General features: G+C 44.7%; 1 protein-coding gene across 1 annotated transcript in view; it reads left to right on the forward strand.

Moving 5' to 3' along the window:
• LOC139386056 (1-phosphatidylinositol 4,5-bisphosphate phosphodiesterase eta-1-like) overlaps nt 1-23389 on the forward strand; it is a 66210-nt gene that overhangs the window by 37253 nt on the left and 5568 nt on the right. Inside the window, exons 9-17 of the mRNA XM_071131470.1 lie at nt 5411-5473; nt 6684-6778; nt 8200-8297; nt 8623-8802; nt 9443-9550; nt 9774-9898; nt 10041-10125; nt 11765-11911; nt 20604-20683. Coding sequence (XP_070987571.1) covers nt 5411-5473; nt 6684-6778; nt 8200-8297; nt 8623-8802; nt 9443-9550; nt 9774-9898; nt 10041-10125; nt 11765-11911; nt 20604-20683 — 981 coding nt within the window. The remainder of the gene's footprint in view (nt 1-5410; nt 5474-6683; nt 6779-8199; nt 8298-8622; nt 8803-9442; nt 9551-9773; nt 9899-10040; nt 10126-11764; nt 11912-20603; nt 20684-23389) is intronic.

Genomic DNA, 23389 nt, shown 5'->3' on the forward strand with positions numbered 1-23389 from the left:
TGGTTGTCAATTAGGGTGTGCAGGGTGAATACATGGTCTGTTGTACGGTAATTTGGTAAAAAGCCAATTTGACATTTGCTCAGTACATTGTTTTCATTGAGGAAATGTACGAGTCTGCTGTTAATGATAATGCAGAGGATTTTCCCAAGGTTACTGTTGACGCATATTCCACGGTAGTTATTGGGGTCAAATTTTTCTCCACTTTTGTGGATTGGGGTGATCTGTCCTTGGTTCCAAATATTGGGGAAGATGCCAGAGCTAAGGATGATGTTAAAGAGTTTTAGTATAGCCAATTGGAATTTGTTGTCTGTATATTTGATCATTTCATTGAGGATACCATCAACACCACAGGCTTTTTTGGGTTGGAGGGTTTTTATTTTGTCCTGTAACTCATTCAATGTAATTGGAGAATCCAGTGGGTTCTGGTAGTCTTTAATAGTTGATTCTAAGATCTGTATTTGATCATGTATATGTTTTTGCTCTTTATTCTTTATTATAGAGCCAAAAAGATTGGAGAAGTGGTTTACCCATACATCTCAATTTTGGATAGATAATTATTCGTGTTGTTGTTTGTTTAGTATTTTCCAATCTTCCCAGAAGTGGTTAGAGTCTATGGATTCTTCAATTACATTGAGCTGATTTCTGACATGCTGTTCCTTCTTTTTCCGTAGTGTATTTCTGTATTGTTTTAGTGATTCACCATAGTGAAGACGTAGACTCAGGTTTTCCGGGTCTCTACGTTTTTGGTTGGACAGGTTTCTCAATTTCTTTCTTAGATTTTTGCATTCTTCATCAAACTATTTCAGATTTTTAGATTTGATAGGGAAGCTGAGAGGTCAAATATACTGTTAAGATTTTCTACTGCCAAGTTTACACCTTCACTATTACAGTGGAACGTTTTACCCAGGAAATTGTCTAAAATAGATTGAATTTTTTGTTGCCTAATTGTTTTTTGGTAGGTTTCCAAACCGCATTCCTTCCATCTATAGCATTTCTTAATGTTACTCAGTTCCTTTGGCTTTGATGCCTCATGATTGATTATTGCTCTGTTTAAGTAGACTGTGATTTTGCTGTGATCTGATAGCGGTGTCAGTGGGCTGACTGTGAACGCTCTGAGAGACTCTGGGTTGAGGTCAGTGATAAAGTAGTCTACAGTACTACTGCCAAGAGATTAGCTATATGTGTACCTACCATAGGAGTCCCCTCGAAGCCTACCATTGACTATGTACATACCCAGCGTGCGACAGAGCTGCAGGAGTTGTGACCCGTTTTTGTTGGTTATGTTGTCATAGTTGTGCCTAGGGGGGCATATGTGGGAGGGAATGCTGTCACCTCCAGGCAGGTGTTTGTCCTCCTGTGTGTTGAGGGTGTCAGGTTCTTGTCCGGTTCTGGCATTTAGGTCGCCATAGACTAGTACATGTCCCTGGGCCTGGAAATGATTGATTTCCCCCTCCAGGATGGAGAAGCTGTCTTCATTAAAGTATGGGGATTCTAGTGGGGGGATATAGGTAGCACACAGGAGGACATTTTTCTCTGTTAGGATAATTTCCTTTAGAATTTCTAGACAAATGTAGAATGTTCCTGTTTTGATTAATTTAATGGAATGAGTTAGGTCTGCTCTATACCAAATTAGCATACCCCCTGAGTCCCTTCCCTGTTTCACACCTGGTAGTTTGGTGGATGGGACTACCAGCTCTCTGTAACCTAGAGGGCAACCAGTGGGTCCGTCTCCTCTATACCAGGTTTCTTGCAGCATGACAATGTCTGTATTACCGATTTCTTTGGTGAAGTCCGGGTTCCTGCTCTTTAGGCCAAAGGCAGATGACCTCAGGCTTTGGATATTCCAGGATGATATAGTGAAGGATTTTTGTTCCGTAGAGTGTCCAATGTTGTTGGTCGTGGTTTGGCCTCAGGCCAGTAAGTGTGAGCAGAGCCTGCTGAGCATCTGGTACATGCCATTGGCTTGGGCGTGTGTGAGAGTGGGGGTTGGGACTGTTTGGTTGGGGTGGGGGTGTGGATGTGTCTGGGGGTGCTGTGGTCTGGATGTAATTCCTCTTGGCGTGGGTCCTCTATGTGTAGGTCCGGGGGGGGGGGGGTCCTGCAGGTCTGGGAGGGTGTCTCGCTGGTCTGGGTGGGGTGTGTATTGATCTGTTGCTCCTGTGTGAAGTGTTGGTGATACGTTTGAGAGCGATGTCCTTTAGAGTCCAGGCGAAGGTGGGCACTGCTGCCTTGTAGAGGTGGACCTGGTCATAGAGGCTGTTCAAGTCCAGGGTGGAGTGGTGGGCCAGGAAAACATTTGGTTTTGAGGCACAGTCACGGGAAATACATGCGTTTACCCGCTGTATTGTGGCAGGGTGGAAGTATTTTCGTGGTAGCAGGGTGGAGATAACCACTTGTGCGTTGGGGAAAGTAGAAGAAGCCTTTTCAATCACTCCCTTCAGTGCTGTGGCCACCTTTTCCTGCTGTGCTCTCAGGTCGTTTGTGCGCTCCCGCTCCCCCTCTCAACCCCCCCCCCCCCCCCCTCTCTCTCTCTCTCTCTCTCTCTCTCTCTCTCTCTCCCTCTCTATCCTGCTCCCGCTCCCCCTCTCAATCTCCCCCTCTCAATCTCCCCTCCCTCCACCCCCCCCTCTCTCTCTCCCTCCCTCCTTCTCTCTCTCCCTCCCTCCCTCCCTCCCTCCTTCACAGATGTTCCAGTTTATTGCTTGGTGTCTGTTAAGGGTTCTCTAGCTCCAGGCTAATAATGAGGCTGTGATGAATCGAGAGACACACACACTCAAATCCAAATAAAATCTAATTTGATTGGTTGCATACACATATTTTGCTAAATGTTATTGTAGATGTAATGAAATGCTTATGTTCCAACAGTGCAGTAATAGATAACAATACAAAACAATTCATGCAACAACAACAACAAGGAATTAAGAAATATACAAATATTAGATCAAGCAATGTCAAATATAGTGTGAATGAAATGTGTGTTTGGACATTATGGTCATCATTTGAAAGTTGTTTCCTCATTGGTGCAGCTGGCTTCCGGGTTAAGTGGGCGAGTGAATATGCATATCAAGAATGTGCATATCCTTGCTTCAGGTCCTGAGCTACAGGCAGTTAGATTTGGGTATGTCATTTTAGTCAGAAAAAAAAGAAGGGTACTATCCTTAAGAGGTACTATGTATATGCATATTCTTGGTACCATTTGAAAGGAAACACTTTGAAGTTTATGGAAATGTGAAATGAATGTAGGAGAATATAACACATTATATCTGGTAAAAGATAATACAAAGAAAAACATGCATCTTTGAAATGCAAGAGAAAGGCCATACTTTCAGATAGGAGTTTAGGTGTCATTTAGATGTTGGCCACCAGATGGCACCAGTGTGTGTACAAAGTTTCAGACGAATCCAGTGAAGAATTACATTACTGCACAATATGTTGTATCAAGGCTGCCAGGTGATTGCCAAAATCTGCCGAAATGGTCAATTGATATTTGTTCAAGTACTTAACTATAGATAACATACAAAAATGATATGGTAATATATATTTTTTAGTTTACACACTCCCAGAAATGTCATACATGACGGATCATTAGTTTATACACTAACTTTCACACATCTAGATGGCCGGGCGGGGTGGGTGTGGAGCCAGAGACAGCAGTGGGGTCAAACTGTAAAACCCAGTTTCCACATCAAATCAAATCAAAGTTTATTTGTCACGTGCGCCGAATACACAGCACACGTGACAAATAAACTTGGGTTAGCCAATGTGTGGGAGCACAGGTTGGTCGGGCCATTTAGGTAGTATGTACATGAATGTATAGTTAAAGTGACTATGCATATATGATAAACAGAGAGTAGCAGCAGCGTAAAAGAGGGGTTGGAGGGGGCACACAATGCAAATAGTCCAGGTAACCATTTGGTTACCTGTTCAGCAGTCTTATGGCTTTGGGGTAAAAACTGTTGAGAAGCCTTTTTTTCCTAGACTTGGCACTCCGGTACCACTTGCCATGCGGTAGTAGAGAGAACAGTCTATGACTGGGGTGGCTTGGGTCTTTGACAGTTTTTAGGGCCTTCCTCTGACACCAGAGGTCCTGGATGGCAGACAGTTTTTCCCCAGTGATGTACTGGGCCTTACGCACTACCCTCTGAAGTGCCTTGCGGTCGGAGGCCGAGCAATTGCCGTACCAGGCAGTGACGCAACCGGTCAGGCAGGATGCTCTCGATGTTGCAGCTGTAGAACCTTTTGAGGATCCCAGGACCCATGCCAAATCTGTTTCGTTTCCCGAGGGAGAATAGGCTTTGTTTGTGCCCTCTTCACGACTGTCTTGGTGTGTTTGGACCAATCTAGTTTGTTGTTGTGAACACCAAGGAATTTGAAACTCTCAACCTGCTCCACTACAGCCCCGTCGATGAGAATGGGGACGTGCTCGGTGCTCCTTTTCCTGTGGTCCACAATCATCTCCTTAGTCTTGGTTATGTTGAGGGATAGCTTGTTATTCTGGCACCACCCGGCCAGGTCTCTGACCTCCTCCATATAGGCTGTCTCGTCGTTGTCGGTGAACAGGCCTGTTGTGTCGTCAGCAAACTTAATGATGGTGTTGGAGTCGTGCCTGGCCATGCAGTCGTGGGTGAACAGGGAGTACAGGAGAGGACTGAGCACGCACCCCTGGGGAGCTACATTTGAACACATTTGAACATAAAAATGTATTTTATCAAACAAAACTATGCTACATTCTATCTCTGGGACCCTCAGGATGACAAATCAGAGCAAGATTTCTGAATGCAAATACATTATTTACCTTCAGAGGTGAATGTATCAAACCAGTTTCTATGATAAAATGGTTTTGTTGTTGTGCACTCTCCTCAAACAATAGCATGGTATTTTCTCAATGTAATAGGTAATGTAAATTGTACACTACTGTTAGATTAACAAGAATTTCATCTTTCTGCCCATATAAGACATGTCTATGTCCCGGAAAGTTGGCTATTATATACAACGTCATTCTAGTTACATTAGCTCACGTTAGCATCAACCGTCCCGGTTTAGCGACACCCATCGTGTAGAGGTTTCAGAAGTGCGGTTTGGCGTATAATTTCTTTTGGAGGACACATGACTCGACATTCACCTCTCCCGAGCCCGGTGGGGAGTTGCAGGATAAAATAAAAAATCAAGATATAATGGTGTGTACAGCCGTAGTTTTACAGGACGGGGTGTGTATGGACAGTACAGCAGTAGTTTTACAGGACGGGGTGTGTATGGACAGTACAGCAGTAGTTTTACAGGACGGGGTGTGTATGGACAGTACAGCAGTAGTTTTACAGGACGGGGTGTGTATGGACAGTATATGAATATAAAAGGTGTGTACAGCACTAGTCTCTCAGCTCATCTTGTCAACATTTTTTTGTGCCTCTAGAATCCCAAAGAGGGACTTAAAAAATCCCAAAGTCGATCATTCATCAGCAACATCAAGCAAAAGGTGAGATCATCTCTGCTCTTTCACTATCATCTTTGTCCGTTACAGACATCAAGATGTCCCATTGCTTGTCAAAAATCTTTGTCCACAATGTCCAGATCGTAACTCAACAATGTTTGTACTGTCTCAGGTCTGCCAATGGGAAAAGTCATTTCTATTTAAAACTAAACCATGGCGTTTAGATGGCGAGCCTTAGAAGTCAGGATAATGATCTATTGACACAGGGTCCAGTTTGTGAGGCTGAAGGATGCCCTGCTAACTGTCTGTCTGTCTGTCTGTCTGTCTGTCTGTCTGTCTGTTTCTTTTCCTTGAAGAGCACTTCTCATGTCTCATCTCCCTCTCTCTTACATTGGTCCAGTCTCAGATAGATTTAATTAATATTGCGTTACTTATTTAGGGACAATCGGAAATGTTTAATTGTGTGTGTGTGTGTGTGTGTGTGTGTGTGTCTGTGTGTCACGCTGTTGCTAATCCCCTCCACAGGAAATGTTTTTTTCATGTTAACAGTCATACATGTTGTAACTAGTGGTGTGTGTGTGTGCACTGTCTGTACTACCCACTGAGCAGCCTAAAGACTGTAATTACTGACAACATTATCCTCCACTCCTCCACTTGAACTTTAATAGATATGTTATGCTACCTCTTCCTCCACCACACACACACACACACACACACACGCACACACACACCACTAGTAGCTTATGTTTTGAGTGGGCAGAATCACATGCTAAATGTCAGACTGCTAAATGTAGAACTGTTAAATGTAGAACTGTTAAATGTAGAACTGTTAAATGTAGAACTGTTAAATGTAGGACTGTTAAATGTAGGACTGCTAAATGTAGGACCGCTAAATGTCAGACTGCTAAATGTCAGACTGCTAAATGTCAGACTGCTAAATGTCAGACTGCTAAATGTCAGACTGCTAAATGTAGAACTGTTAAATGTAGAACTGTTAAATGTAGAACTGTTAAATGCAGAACTGTTAAATGTAGGACTGTTAAATGTAGGACTGCTAAATGTAGGACCGCTAAATGTCAGACTGCTAAATGTCAGACTGCTAAATGTCAGACTGCTAAATGTCAGACTGCTAAATGTCAGACTGCTAAATGTAGGACAATGACTGCTACATGTATGGGCATGGGCAATGCTAATGGGAAGTATCTGAAAATGTGTGTGTGTGTGTGTGTGTGTGTGTGTTTTCCTCCTCCTGCAGAGACACTCTAAATCCAGGCTGAAGTCCCAGAGTACCGATGGAGAGGAGGAAGGACAGGAGACCTCTGGGAAAGAGGCGGGAGGACAGATCACCAGGTCAGCTCTCAATAGCTCTCTTGTCATACTGACCCATGCTCATTGCTGACTCCCACCTTGAGATTTGCATGGAGAACTTCAAACATGCACACATAAATCATGTGTTACGTCATAGTGAAACTACATGTATGGATTTTAAATTAGGATTAGTGAGTTAGGTTCTTCTGTTCGGTCAGCTCAAATCCTGCTTTACCTGACAGAACAGCAAGCTGCAGCCTGGAGCAACTTCCACTCATGTATTTGAAGGGCCCTAAACCCTTTATACGCACCCTTAATCTTCTTTGAAGTGCCCTAAGTGTCTATTTATTGACCGTAACCAGACTTTGAAGTGCCCTGTCTGTGTGTGTCCCATCTTCTTCTAATAGTCGATCATGTGTGTGTGTAAAGTGTGAAATGTTATTACATTATGTACGTATCTTCAGGAACAGTCAAGATGGATGTAAGGCTCTTCCTGTGTGTGTGTGTGTGTGTGTGCGCTGTTGGCCTACCTCCATATCCCTTTAGTGTGTCAATGAAAGCTGTTTGATCTGGTCTGTATAAGGTGTTTCCCTGTAAACTGTGATTCTGTGGGGTGTAACCTGTGATTCTGTGGGGTGTAAACTGTGATTCTGTGGAGTGTAAACTGTGATTCTGTGGGGTGTAAACTGTGATTCTGTAGAGTGTAAACTGTGATTCTGTGGGGTGTAACCTGTGATTCTGTGGGGTGTAAACTGTGATTCTGTGGAGTGTAAACTGTGATTCTGTGGGGTGTAAATTGTGATTCTGTGGGGTGTAAACTGTGATTCTGTGTGGTGTAAACTGTGATTCTGTGGGGTGTAAACTGTGATTCTGTGGAGTGTAAACTGTGATTCTGTAGGGTGTAAACTGTGATTCTGTGTGGTGTAAACTGTGATTCTGTGGGGTGTAAACTGTGATTCTGTGGAGTGTAAACTGTGATTCTGTAGAGTGTAAACTGTGATTCTGTGGGGTGTAAACTGTGATTCTGTGTGGTGTAAACTGTGATTCTGTGTGGTGTAAACTGTGATTCTGTGGAGTGTAAACTGTGATTCTGTGGGGTGTAAACTGTGATTCTGTGGAGTGTAAACTGTGATTCTGTGGAGTGTAAACTGTGATTCTGTGGGGTGTAAACTGTGACTCTGTGTGGTGTAAACTGTGATTCTGTGGAGTGTAAACTGTGATTCTGTGGAGTGTAAACTGTGATTCTGTGGGGTGTAAACTGTGATTCTGTGGAGTGTAAACTGTCACTTTGATGGACAATCCACTTTTCTTCACATGCTGTTGTCACTGTGCGTGTCTTTCCGTCCTACTTTCTCAATTCTATCCATTCTACTCTCTCTTTATACATTCTGCTCTATGCCTCTTCCTCCATTCTACCTCTCCTTCCTCCTTCATACTCTTTCTGTGGTTTCATCTTGCTGTAGGGGAGGGAGGAAAAGGAAGACGATGAAGCTGAGTAGAGATCTGTCAGACCTGGTTGTTTTCACTAACTCTGTGGCCTCTCAGGAGGGACTGGACGACAGTAAGAAAACACACACTCTTAAAGACATCTCTCTCTGCTAAGCCCTTAACCAATCCAAAAACAATCCCCATCCCACCCATCAGGCTCTCTCTCTATCCCTATCTCCCCTCTCATTGCCACTCCCACTCCCTCTCTCTTTCACTCTATCCCACCCCATTCAGTCTCTCTGTCTCTCTCTCTCTCTCTCTCTCTCTCTCTCCTTATTATCCTTCTCTCACTTCCATACCCTCTCTCTCTTTCATTCATCCATCTCATTTTATATTCATTGCTCAGCCCTTTCCTCTCCTCATTTCCTCTCTCATCCCTCTCTCCTTTCGTCTGTCAGGTACTCCTGGGAATGTTCTGTCGTTCAGTGAGACTCGTGCCCAGCAGCTAGTGAACCACAGAGCTGAGCGCTTCCTGTGTTTCAACCAGCGACAGCTGTCTAGAATCTACCCCTCAGCCTACCGTATAGACTCGTCCAACTTCAACCCTCAGCTCTACTGGAATGTGGGCTGTCAGCTGGGTAAGAAACATCACGTCTGAACAATCTTATTGTCATGTTGGTCGGTAGGGATCTCCTTGTCTCATCGCGCACCAGTGACTCCTGTGGCGGGCCGGGCGCAGTGCGCGCTAGCCAAGGTTGCCAGGTGCGGCTGGCTTCCGGGTTGGATGTGCTGTACGGCTGGTTGGGTTGTGTATCGGAGGACGCATGACATTCAACCTTCGTCTCTCCCGAGCCCGTACGGGAGTTGTAGCAATGAGACACCCGGGAGGCCTACTACAACAATTGGATACCACGAAATTGGGGAGAAAAAAGGGGTAAAAAAAAAAAAAGAAGAAGTTCTGATTGCCAAGTCCCATTGAGGACCTTTGACCTCTACTCCTCTCCTTTTCTGTGTTTTCCTCCTTAACATCTTGTGGTGGGATCGTTGCCACGTTCATTGAGCTCAAATTTCTCGGTCTAGTTGTGTTGTTCAGATCAGTGGAAGTGGAACACATTCTCTCTCTCTCTGTCTGTCTGTCTGTCTGTCTGTCTGTCTGTGATTTCAGCCATATTCTCCATACACCTCCCTGTTCCCATGGACACACAGACAGAACCCCTGTGTGTATTTGTTCAGAGGATGAACAGACTGATAAATGTGTCCTAAATGTGTTTTCCTCAGTGGCTCTGAACTACCAGACAGAGGGTCGGATGATGCAGCTGAACAGAGCCAAGTTCATGGTGAACGGTGGCTGTGGCTACGCCCTCAAACCTCCACCCATGTGTAAAGGTACTGATACACACACACAAACACACACACACACACACACACACACACACACACACACACACACACACACACACACACACACACACACACACACGCGCGCGCGCACACGCACACGCACACACACACACACACAGAGAGAGAGATGAGGAGTTGATGTGATTCTAGACTATTGAGGATGCATTCTGTCGTAGTACTGTTCTGATTGGTTGTTTTACTCCTTCAGGCTCGTTCAACCCGTTCAGTGACGACCCCCTCCCTGCCTACCCCAAGAAACAGTTGGTGCTGAAGATCATCAGTGGACAGCAGCTTCCCAAACCACCAGACTCTATGTTGGGGGACCGAGGAGAGGTACACACACAGACTCATTCTCTGCCAACATAATGGATAGTTTGCTCAATAATCTCTTTGGCCTATAAATGTGTTGTCACTTGTTAGCATAGTGTTGCTAAGCTCCAATGCTGCTGTAACTCTGTTCCCTCTTCTGCTTCAGATCATTGACCCGTTTGTAGAGGTGGAGATCATCGGCCTGCCAGTGGACTGCTGCAAGGAGCAAACTCGAGTAGTGGACGACAACGGTAAAACACACACACATGCACACGCACACTATACAATTTATCATACAGACACTCATCCATAGAACCATATATGACATTCAGTCAAGACATCTCTGCACCATGTCATGGATCAGTGCCTCCACACAGTGATCTAATAGTACCACCACCACCTCCAGACATCCATAACCTTTCCCTCCTCTCTCTCTCACTCTCTCCCTGCTGAACCCTCTTCTCTCTCCCTGCTGAACCCTCCTCTCTCTCCCTGCTGAACCCTCCTCTTTCCCCCTGCTGAACCCTCCTCTCTCTTCCTGTTGAACCCTCCTCTCTCCCTGCTGAACCCTCCTCTCTCTCTCTCCCTGCTGAACCCTCCCCTCTCTCTCTCCCTGCTGAACCCTCCTCTCTCTCTCCCTGCTGAACCCTCTTCTCTCTCCCTGCTGAACCCTCCTCTCTCTTCCTGATGAACCCTCTTCTCTCTCCCTGCTGAACCCTCCTCTCTCTCCCTGCTGAACCCTCCTCTCTCTCCCTGCTGAACCCCCCTGTCTCTCCCTTCTGAACCCTCCTCTCTTCCTGCTGAACCCTCCTCTCTCTTCCTGCTTGAACCCCCCTCTCTCTCCCTGCTGAGCCCTCCTCTCTCTCTCCCTGCTGAACCCTCCTCTCTCTTCCTGTTGAACCCTCCTCTCTCCCTGCTGAACCCCCCTCTCTCGTCCTGCTGAACCCTCCTCTCTCTTCCTGCTGAACCCTCCTCTCTCCCTGCTGAACCCCCCTCTCTCGTCCTGCTGAACCCTCCTCTCTCTTCCTGCTGAACCCCCCTCTCTCTCCCTGCTGAGCCCTCCTCTCTCTCTCCCTGCTGAGCCCTCCTCTCTCTCTCCCTGCTGAACCCTCCTCTCTCTTCCTACTGAACCCTCCTCTCTCTTCCTGTTGAACCCTCCTCTCTCTTCCTGTTGAACCCCCCTCTCTCTCCCTGCTGAGTCCTCCTCTCTCTCTCCCTGCTGAACCCTCCGCTCTCTTCCTGCTGATGCCTCTTCTCTCTTCCTGCTGAACCCTCCTCTCTCTCTCTCTCTGCTGAACCCTCGTCTCTCTCTCTCCCTGCTGAACCCTCCTCTCTCTCTCTCCCTGCTGAACCCTCCTCTCTCTCCTCCTGCTGAACCCTCCTCTCTCTCTCTCCCTGCTGAACCCTCCTCTCTCTCCGCCTGCTGAACCCTCCTCTCTCTCCCTGCTGAGCCCTCTCTCTCTGTGTATGAGAGTCAGTGTGACTGTGACCTGCCACCCAGACCCAGTCATCTATTCTAAGCATAGATGACAGGCAACAGGGCAGTACTGGGCCAAACACACCATAGACACATTACTTTTGGACTTGAATCAATGTTGTATTGGTCACTCAGTTTGTTAGATCCTGTTGTGAGTGTGTGTTCCCACAGAGACAGTACCCTTTGCATATGCCCCAAACATAGTTGAGGCATGCTTGGGTGTGTGTGTGTGTTTGTGTGTGAGTGCATGCATGCGTGTGCATGTGTGCATGTGTGTGTGTGTGTGAGAGAGTGTGTGTGTGAGAGTATGTGTGCGTGTGTGTGAGAGTATGTGTGTGAGTGTGTGTGTGAGTGAGTGTGTGTGTGAGTGTGTGTGTGAGTGCGTGTGCTCTGACACAGTGTGTGTTGTCCAGGTTTTAACCCCGTGTGGGAGGAGAACCTGTCCTTTACCCTCCACATGGCGGAGGTGGCTCTGGTGCGTTTCCTCGTCTGGGACCACGACCCCATCGGACGAGACTTTGTGGGCCAGAGGACTGTGGCCTTCAGTAGCCTGATGCCAGGTCAGTGAGTGTGTGTGTGAGTGTCTGTGTGTTTGTGAGCGTGTGTGTGGATGTGTTTGTGAGCGTGTGTGTGTCTGTGTGTTTTTGTGCGTGTTTGTGTTTGTGGATGTGTTTGTTAGTGTATTTGTGTCTTGTATGTTTGTGAGTGTGTGTGTGTGTTTGTGTGTGTGTGTGTGTGTGTGTGTGTGTGTTTGGGGATGTGTGTGTTTGTGTGTTTGGGGATGTGTGTGTGTTGGGATGTGTGTGTATGTGTGAGTGTGTGGATGTGTTTGTGTGTGTGTGTGTGTGTGTTTGGGGATGTGTGTGTGTTTGGGGATGTGTGTGTGTGTTGGGATGTGTCTGTGCTGGGATGTGTGTGTGTGAGTGTGTGTGTGGATGTGTGTGTGTGTGTTTGGGGATGTGTGTGTGTGTGTTTGGGGATGTGTGTGTGTTTGTGGATGTGTGTGTGTGTGTGTGTGTGTGTGTGTGTGTGTGTGTGTGTGTGTGTGTGTGTGTGTGTGTGTGTGTGGATGTGTGTGTGTGTGTGTGTGGGGATGTGTGTGTGTGTGTGTGTGGGGATGTGTGTGCGTGTGTGTGTGGGGATGTGTGTGTGTGGGGATGTGTGTGTGAGTGTGTGTGTGGATGTGTGTGTGTGTGGGGATGTGTGTGTGTGTGTGGGGATGTGTGTGTGTGTGTGGGGGGGGGGGGGGGGGGGGTGTATGTGTGTGTGTGTGTGTGTGTGTGTGTGTGTGTGTGTGTGTGTGTGTGTGCAGCATGCCTGTAGTTGTGTTGGAATAAAGTGAAGGAGCATACAGTACTGTAGAAGCCAGCATGTTGTCTTTATGAATGAGTGTATCATGTCACTTTGTATCACATCATTGGATGTGCCAGAGGCTCCTGGGAAAGTGCCTGTATATAGAGGCAACAGTGTCTTCTCTTGTGAACTATGATACATGGACCTTATGTATGACTTACGGATTATTTTGGTCCAATCACACGCCTGTCTGTGACAGAGTTGTCCCTGAAATCCCTCACACTTCCCCATCTCTCTCTGTCCCTCTCTCTCTCTCTCTCTCTCTCTCTCTCTACCTCTCCATCTCTCTCTCTCTCTCTCTCTGCCACTCCCTCTCTCTCTCTGTCCCTCCCCCCCCCCCTCTCTCTCTCTCTCTCTCTCTCTCTCTCTGCCTCTCCATCTCTCTATCTCTCTCTCTCCCTCTCTGTTCCTCTCCATCTCTCTCTCTCTCTCTCTCTCTCTTTCTCTCTCCCTGCCTCTTCATCTCTCTCTCTCTCTCTCTCTCTCTCGCTCTCTCTCTGCCTCTCCATCTCTCTCTCTGTCCCCCCTCTCTCTCGCTCTCTCTCTCTGCCTCTCCATCTCTCTCTCTGTCCCTCCCTCTCTCTCTCTCTCTCTCTCTCTCTCTCTCTCTCTCTCTATCTCTCACTCTCTTTCTTTGTCCCTCTCTCTCTCTCTCTCTATCTCTCTCTCTCTCTCTCACTCTCACTCTCACTCTCACTCTCTATATCTGTCCCTCTCCCATGCCAATAAAGGGGCTTTATTGGCATGGGAAACATATGCTAACATTGCCAAAGCAAGTGAGGTAGATAATATACAAGAGTGAAATAAACAATGAACAGTAAAAATGACTCACAGACGTTTCAAACACATTACAAATGTCATATTATGTCTATTTACAGTTTAGTAACGATGTACAAATGGTTAATGTACATAAGGGAAAATAAATAAGCATAAATATGGGTTGTATTTGCAATGGTGTTTGTTCTTCACTGGTTGACCTTTTCTTGTGACAACAGGTCACAAATCTTGCTGCTGTGATGGCACACTGTGGTATTTCACCCAGTAGATATGGGAGTTTATCAAAATCGGGTTTATTTTCAAATTCTTTGTGGATCTGTGTAATCTGAGGGAAATATGTGTCTCTAGTATGGTCATACATTGGACAGGAGGTTATGAAGTGCAGATCAGTTTCCACCTTCCACATTTTGTGGGTAGTGTGCACATAGCCTGTCTTCTCTTGAGAGCCAGTTCTGCCTATGGCAGCCTTTCTCAATAGCAAGGCTATGTTCACTGTACATAGTCAAAGCTTTCTTTAAGTTTGGGTCAGTCACAGTGGTCAGGTATTCTGCCACTGTGTAGTCTCTGTTTAGGGACAAATGGCAGTTTGCTCCGTTTTTTTGTTCATTACACATTGGAAATAATTATCTTTTTGTTTTCTCATGATTTGGTTGGGTCTAATTGTGTTGCTGTGTTGGGGCTCTGTGGGGTGTGTTTGTGTTTGTGAACAGAGCCCCAGGACCAGCTTGCTTAGAGCGCTCTTCTCCAGGTTAATTTCTCTTTAGGTAATGGCTTTGTTCTGGAAGGTTTGGGAATTGCTTCCTTTTAGGTGGTTGTAGAATTGAACGGCTCTTTTCTGGATTTTGATAATTAGTGGGTATCGGCCTAATTCTGCTCTGCATGCATTATTTGCTGTTCTATGTTGTACACTGAGGAAATCTTTGCAGAATTCTGCATGCAGTCTCAATTTGGTGTTTGTCTCATTTTGTGAATTCTTGGTTGGTGTTCGGACCCCAGACCTCACAACCATAAATGGCAATGGGCTCTATAACTGATTCAAGTATTTTTAGCCAGATCCTAATTGGTATGTCAAATTTTATGTTCCTTTTGATGGCATTGAATGCCCTTCTTGCCTTGTCTCTCAGATCGTTCATTGCTTTGTGGAAATTACCTGTGGCGCTGATGTTTAGGCCAAGGTATGTACAGTTTTTTGTTTGCTCTAGGGCAACAGTGTCTAGATGGAATTCGTATTTTTGGTCCTGGCGACTGGACCTTTTTTGGAATTGTTTTGGTCTTACTGAGATTTACTGTCATGGCCCAGGTCTGACAGAATCTGTGCAGAATATCTAGGTGCTGCTGTAGTCCCTCCTTGGTTGGTGACAGAAGCACCAGATCATCAGCAAACAGCAGACATTTGACTTCAGATTCTAGTAAGGTGAGGCCGAGTGCTGCAGACGGTTCTAGTGCCCTCGCTAGTTCATTGATATATATGTTGAAGAGGGTGGGGTTTAAGCTGCATTTGTGTGTTTTTGCCCATTTTAACCTCACACTTATTTGTGTATATGGATTTTATAATGTTCTATGTATTTCTCCCAACACTTTCCATCAATTTGTATAGCAGACTCTTATGCCAATTTGAGTCTAAACTTTTTTTTAAATCAACAAAGCATGAGAAGACTTTGCCTTTGTTTTAGTTAGTTTGTTTGTCAGTTAGGGTGTGCAGTGTGAATATGTGGTCTGTCACACAGGATAATTTGGTAAAAAGCGAAATTGACATTTGCTCAGTACATTGTTTTCGCTAAGGTAAGGGAAGACCCCATGAAATGGACAAAAATGAATGGCAACTTATTGCCATTGGGCAAATGTAAGGCAGTTCATCCAAACCATTTGGCAAGTGGAACATGGGAAATGCCAAGTGTCATACACCCAAAATCACAAATATGGCGAGCGCGCTCAACCGTAGATTTTCATATTGAAAATGGTCAAAGTCAAGACCCAAGGGTAAAATGATGAAAATCTCAAAACGTTTTCAAAATTTTAAAACCCCTAAAAAAGTGATTTTTGGACTGTTTTTCTATTTATTTATTTTTTTGGTCAATTATACATATGTAATAACCGTATGCACATACATATGTCTTATTTTATTGCGTTTATCCATGAGACCTATGTATTGTCCATTTGCAATATATGTTCATTGGCCAGACGGCATAACTAATGTCCCAATGCCATACATAAGTATTGAATGTACCAAATCAGGATGTTATGTCCATTTGCCATATATGATCATAGGAAGTCGGCTTCCAAACCCAAAAGTCAGTAAACCATGTCCAAATGGCATAAGAAATGTCCAAATGGCATTTATACTGACCAAACAATAATATATATCAAATATATCACTAAATTAAGCCCAGAATCAACCTAAAAGTTATATTTGTCATGTTTGATCATAGGAAGCCACAGGAAGTACGAATTTGGTGCATTAAGACAGCAGTGGGACTCAGTCGTTTTTTACAATATATTTTTTTAAATATCCAAAATGACCAGGGGTGCCCCCTATTGGATGGGCACGGGTGGGGGGTGCTCCCTACCCAGACATGGACCCCTTGCACCCCTCTAAAGGCATTAAAACATTTGTTTTTAAATTTGCATCTCTTTGCTTCAGATTACCAAGTAATCTGGCACGGCTGTCCATTTGCGATGTCTTACGATGGGCATTTACTATCACGAATTTGACATGCTCTAATATACTGCAGAAATGCCCAATTGACTGGCCCGTTGAACTCGGGATGGCCGGGCAGTGATAGTGGTTCCTCTCCATCGCTCGTTGGTGTTTATTTCCACCTGTTAATTTGGTGATGGTTCCTCACAGTTTAACTTCACTAGGGTAGGGGGCACTATTTTCACTTCTGGATGAAAGTAAACTGCCTGCTACTGAGGCCCAGAAGCTAGGATATGCATATAATTGGTAGATTTGGATAGAAAACACTCTAAAGTTTCCAAAATCCATCCAGGAAGTGGATTTTTTTTTACGTTTGTAGTTTTCAATTGAATGCAATTACAGTATCCATTGATTTAGGACTCAAATGGATCTTCCTGTGGCTTCCACTAGATATCAACAGTCTTTAGAAATTGTTTCAGGCTTGTATTCTGAAAAATTAGGGAGTAGACCACTCTGAATGAGTGGACTCTGCAGTGTCCCAGAGTTTTTTCATGCGGGCGACCGAGAGTGCGCCTTTTCTTGTTTACCTTTTATATTGACAACGTTATTGTCCGGTTGAAATATTATCAATTATTTAGGCTAAAAACAATCTGAGGATTGATTATAAACATCGTTGGAAATGTTTCTACAAAGTTTACGGATACTATCTGGATTTTTTCGTCTACCTGTCGTGACTGTGTTTGAGCCTGTGGATTACTGAACAAAACGGAGGTTTTTGGATATGAAAGGGACTTTATCGAACAAAACAAACATTTATTGAGTAAATGGGAGTCTTGTTAGTGCAACCATATGAAGATCATCGAAGGTAAGTGATTAATTTTATCTCTATTTCTTACTTGTGTAACTCCTCTACTTTGCCGGTAACTGTTTGTAATGATTTGTCTGCTGGGCGATGTTCTCAGATAATCGCATGGTATGCTTTCGCCGTAAAGCGATTTTGAAATCTGACACCGCGGTTGGATATAATTAAAACTTATCTTCTTGATGCACCCATCCCGTTAGCGGGATCATTTTCGTCAACATCAGCTGGATTGCAGAGCGCCAAATTCAAATTAAATTACTAAAAATATTACATTTTCATGAAATCACAAGTGCTGTTAAAACACATAGTCACATTCTAGCTACGAGTCCAGTTCTGACATTGCTAGGTCTAGCTAAGGCAACCCCAAATCAAGCTCGATAGGTCATAGGCGACCCCGACCCCAGTTTCAGCTCGATAGGTCATTCGGAGCCCGAGCAGCGACCTTAATTAGTGCTGAAAATCTACTTTTTCTGGGCGTTGCTACGGGGTCCCTGAATGAGCTATTGTACAGAAAAGTTAGGGTCTGTCTCCATGGGCCGAGGAGGTTTCAATGCACCTAGTCCTGTGATTCTGGGACTTTTCTAAATGTCATTTTCATGACATTCCTAATTAATTGACGTCATTGCATATGGACGAGGCTGTTGCTGGATCTATAAAATATAATAATTCTTTAACCATTACCGAACTGACATTGAATTATTTCTCGTAAACTACGTTAGATAAATGGCTGGTTATCTTTTTTCCTTACAGGTTCATGTACTTTGATGTTAAGCGGTCTCATTAGCACTCTATTACTGTTTTTAACCTTTAATCTCAGAAAATGGGCCTTAACTTTTTATGGCTGCAGGGGCAGTATTGAGTAGCTTGGATGCCTTAACTCAAAACGCATTGAGGCCTCGATGCCATCTTGTTTCTGGGCATAAAGCCTATTTGGCCAAACCCGTGCTCACCGAGTTTTGTCTTCGAAGATTTTTCCATTTAGGAGAAATTGCCATGTCCGTTTGGTGATGTTTTGTCCATTTTCATTAAGCAACCAGTCGCCATCTGGTGGAATCGTCCGGAACAGTGGAAAAATGACCAAAAATAAATAAATATAACGGAAACCAAATTGTACGAGAGACTTTATTTGATGATTTCCTGGAAGATCCGGCACTGGGGCACAACCATCCATCGGCTTATTTTAATAACACTTGCAGACATCTATTAATGGACCTTACATTTGCAAAATGGAGATCCTCATCAACCATACGGGTAATGCCATCCGTGTCCCTTATGTAGGAAATGTACGAGTCTGCTGTTTATGATAATGCAAAGGATTTTCCCAAGGTTGCTGTTGACGCATATCCCACAGTAGTTATTGGGGTAAAAATTTGTCTTCACTTCCATCCATTCACCTACTCTGCGTCTCACAAAGATCATGTGTTTGCACCCATCATCAGACCAAAGTACAGATTTCCACCGGTCTAATGTCCATTGCTTTTGTTTCTTTAACCAAGCAAGTCTCTTCTTATTATTGGTGTCCTTCAGTAGTGGTTTCTTTACAGCGATCCAACCATGAAGGCCTGATTCACACAGTCTCCTCTGAACAGTTGATGTTGTGTCCCGCCCTGACTTTAGTTATCTATGTTTTATGTATTATTTTGGTCAGGTCGGGGTGTGACGAGGGTGGGTACGTGAGTTTTCCCCTGTCTAGGGTTTTTGTATATCTATGGGGTTTTAGTATGTCTAGGTAATGTAGGTCTATGGTGGCCTAAATTGGTTCCCAATCAGAGGCAGCTGTTTATCATTGTCTCTGATTGGGAATCCTATTTAGGTTGTCATTTTCCATTTTGGTTTTGTGGGTTACTGTCTGTGTAGTTACATGTCAGCACTTGTTGTATTAGCGTCAAGTTTGTTTTGTTATTTTGTGTAGTGTTCTTCGTTAATTAAAGAAGATGTATTCATATCATTCTGCGCCTTGGTCTCATCAATACGACAAACGTGACATGTTGAGATGTGTCTGTTACTTGAACTCTGAAGCATTTATTTGGGCTGCAATCTGAGGTGCAGTTAACTCTAATGAACATATCCTCTGCAGCAGAGTTAACTCTGTATCAGGTTAGACCCACGTGCAGACTGTGTTGAAGTAATGTTTATTGCAACAACAGGGGCAGGTAAACGACAGGTCAAGGCAGGCAGGGGTCGATATTCCAGAGCAGTTGGGCCAAGGTACAGGACGGCAGGCGGCCTCAGGGTCAGGTCAGGCAGAGGTTGTTAATCCAGAGTCGGGGGAAAGGCACAGGACGTCAGGCAGGCTCTGTCAAGACCGGTAAGGGTCAAAACCAATAGAGAGACTTGGGAAAGCTGAGACAAAACGCTGGTTGACTTGAACAAACAAGACGAGCTGGCACAGACAGACAGAAAACACAGATATAAATACCCAGGGGATAAGTGGGCAAGATGGGTGACACCTGGAAGGGGGTGGAGACAAGCACAAGTGAAACAGATCAGGGCATGACACTCTGGGTCTTCCTTTCCTGTGGCAGTTTCATCATAGTGCATGAGAGCCAGTTTCATCATAGTGCTTGATGGTTTTTGCGACTGGACTTGAAGAAACTTTTGAAGTTCTTGAAATTTTCAGAATTGACTAACCTTCATGGCTTAAAGTAATGATGGACTGTCATTAGGAGGGGGTGGAGTCTGTTGGGAAGGGGTGGGGTCTGTTGGGAAGGGGTGGAGTCTGTTGGGAAGGGGTGGAGTCTGTTGTGTTGGTGGGTCTTGTGTTGTCTGTCCTCTGTTGGGTTGGTGTTGAGGTTGTGGTCCGGGTCTGAGTTTGGCCATTCTGTTGGCTTCTCTGGGGGAGTGTCCTGCTCTCTGTCACACCTCAGCTTTGTCACCTCCTCCTTCAGTGCCATGTGTGCCTCTTTAAGTTCTCTCACCTCAGCCTGTAGAGCAGCTAGCAACTCAGACAGCCGTCCATCTCCACCCTCTGATGGGGGGGGGGAGGGAGTTGTTATGTCTGTATTGTGTGGACTAGCTCTCTGAGCTCCCCCATGTCACTCTCCAGCTCTGTGAATGTATCCCTCAGTGTTGGAGGAGCAGTGCAGTTGTGGGACCTGGGAGTGTTCAGTGCTGGGGGTGACTATCTTTGTCTGCAGGACATTTTGAAGAGGTGTGATCAGACTCACTCAGGATGGGGGAGTCGTCACAGAGAGAGAACCTTTCGTGCTGTGCTCTCTCTCTTTGACACCGTAAAAGTCCTACTGGAACTGCATGAGGAAGCCCTGCACCATTACTGTCCCAGACTTGTACATGTTGACAGAGGTTGTTTCAATTTCCTCAATGTCTAGTATTCTGAGTTTCCACCCTAGGACAATACCCTCTCTCTTGACATAGGGGTAGTGTGCCAGGGGATGGTCTGTGTTAATATAGCACTGTGTCATGCCAGGGGATTGTCTGTGTAGAAAGTGAAGTTGCTTACGCTCCCCTCTTTGTTGCAGTCAGCAAATAGTGTCCCTAGGTTGTGCTTAAGGAGCTTATCTTGTACTTATTCCATGCAGTGTAATTTTTAATATACATGGGGTATTGTAATGACCTCTCCACAACGATAACTCTCTGTCTCTCTCCCTTTCTCTCTCTTCAGGTTATAGACATGTGTACTTGGAGGGGTTGACTGAGGCGTCAATCTTTATCCACGTATCAGTTCATGACATCTATGGGAAGGTAGGTACAGTACATTGCAGTGAGATAACCCTTCTATGGTAAGATAGGTACAGTCTGAGACATTCCTGGTATCCCTGGTCCTCTTCTCCACATGTCACCACTGACCCTAGCCAGGGTACCAGTCTGTTTCTGGTCTCTTTAATATTGCCTGGGTACCAGTCTGTTTCTGGTATCTTGCCATTGTCCTTATGGAACTGCAAAACATGATTTGCTTGACAATGCCAATGGAGCAGGCAAACGCACAAACAGCTTTGGGACCAGGCTAGTGAGATCAGATCTGGGTACCAGGCTAGTGAGATCAGATCTGGGTACCAGGCTAGTGCTACTCTGACCCTATAGAAAATAAGTGGTCTGAAGGGGGAAAAAATCAGTTTTAGCTTTTACATATACAGTGCCTTGCGAAAGTATTCGGCCCCCTTGAACTTTGCGACTTTTTGCCACATTTCAGGCTTCAAACATAAAGATATAAAACTGTATTTTTTTGTGAAGAATCAACAACAAGTGGGACACAATCATGAAGTGGAACAACATTTATTGGATATTTCAAACTTTTTTAACAAATCAAAAACTGAAAAATTGGGCGTGCAAAAGTATTCAGCCCCTTTACTTTCAGTGCAGCAAACTCTCTCCAGAAGTTCAGTGAGGATCTCTGAATGATCCAATGTTGACCTAAATGACTAATGATGATAAATACAATCCACCTGTGTGTAATCAAGTCTCCGTATAAATGCACCTGCACTGTGATAGTCTCAGAGGTCCGTTAAAAGCGCAGAGAGCATCATGAAAAACAAGGAACACACCAGGCAGGTCCGAGATACTGTTGTGAAGAAGTTTAAAGCCGGATTTGGATACAAAAAGATTTCCCAAGCTTTAAACATCCCAAGGAGCACTGTGCAAGCGATAATATTGAAATGGAAGGAGTATCAGACCACTGTAAATCTACCAAGACCTGGCCGTCCCTCTAAACTTTCAGCTCATACAAGGAGAAGACTGATCAGAGATGCAGCCAAGAGGCCCATGATCACTCTGGATGAACTGCAGAGATCTACAGCTGAGGTTGGAGGCTCTGTCCATAGGACAACAATCAGTCGTATATTGCACAAATCTGGCCTTTATGGAAGAGTGGCAAGAAGAAAGCCATTTCTTAAAGATATCCATAAAAAGTGTTGTTTAAAGTTTGCCACAAGCCACCTGGGAGACACACCAAACATGTGGAAGAAGGTGCTCTGGTCAGATGAAACCAAAATTGAACTTTTTGGCAACAATGCAAAACGTTATGTTTGGCGTAAAAGCAACACAGCTCATTACCCTGAACACACCATCCCCACTGTCAAGCATGGTGGTGGCAGCATCATGGTTTGGGCCTGCTTTTCTTCAGCAGGGACAGGGAAGATGGTTAAAATTGATGGGAAGATGGATGGAGCCAAATACAGCACCATTCTGGAAGAAAACCTGATGGAATCTGGAAAAGACCTGAGACTGGGACGGAGATTTGTCTTCCAACAAGACAATGATCCAAAACATAAAGCAAAATCTACAATGGAATGGTTCAAAAATAAACATATCCAGGTGTTAGAATGGCCAAGTCAAAGTCCAGACCTGAATCCAATCGAGAATCTGTGGAAAGAACTGAAAACTGCTGTTCACAAATGCTCTCCATCCAACCTCACTGAGCTCGAGCTGTTTTGCAAGGAGGAATGGGAAAAAATTTCAGTCTCTCGATGTGCAAAAGTGATAGAGACATACCCCAAGCGACTTACAGCTGTAATCGCAGCAAAAGGTGGCGCTACAAAGTATTAACTTAAGGGGGCTGAATAATTTTGCACGCCCAAATTTTCAGTTTTTGATTTGTTAAAAAAGTTTGAAATATCCAATAAATGTCGTTCCACTTCATGATTGTGTCCCACTTGTTGTTGATTCTTCACAAAAAAATACAGTTTTATATCTTTATGTTTGAAGCCTGAAATGTGGCAAAAGGTCGCAAAGTTCAAGGGGGCCGAATACTTTCGCAAGGCACTGTAAATATTTATTACACTTAGTTGTCAGCTATATAATTCTCCTAAGCTGATACCTTCTTCCTTTCCAGTGGAATCCACTAGTCCTGAACCCCAGCTTTACCATAATGCACTTTCTAGGAGCCCACAAGGTATCCTGGGTAGACTATGTATGCTGCATGGCATCTGCACGACTGTCAACTGTTTCCACTGTGTGTGGTGGAGTGTATATGGTTTCAGATGTATTTCTTTGCTACTGTATGTCTAAGATTGGTATATTGGGTGTATTGTGGATGTGTTTTCTTGTTAGGTGATTTTCTATGCATTTTATCAGTCATTATCGGGTTCATAAAAGCAGAGCTCATGGCATTACTAACTACACAGATAATGGTAAAGAGGGACTATGTGCAAGGATTGTGAGTGAGAGAATGAGATGGTTGTTTGTCTGTGGTTAGTAGTTACCGTTATGCTATAGTGCCATCTAAGGGCATGTCTTTGGCCACGAGAGAATCTCAACTGCATTGCCTTGATTCCCCATGCCCGCTCTCCTCGACCTCCTTCTCGAGACGGATGGATGAGAAGGTTAGACGGGACGGACCTCTGACCTCGTCCAATGGGTTTTGAGAAGGAGACGAGGAGAGACGATGCAAGGAATCAAGGAAATGCAAATGTAGATTCTCCCCATGATGAACCTGAGTGGGAGTGGCAATGA

This window comes from Oncorhynchus clarkii, chromosome 27 (genome assembly GCF_045791955.1).
Source record: "Oncorhynchus clarkii lewisi isolate Uvic-CL-2024 chromosome 27, UVic_Ocla_1.0, whole genome shotgun sequence".
NCBI classification, from domain to species: Eukaryota; Metazoa; Chordata; class Actinopteri; order Salmoniformes; family Salmonidae; genus Oncorhynchus; species Oncorhynchus clarkii.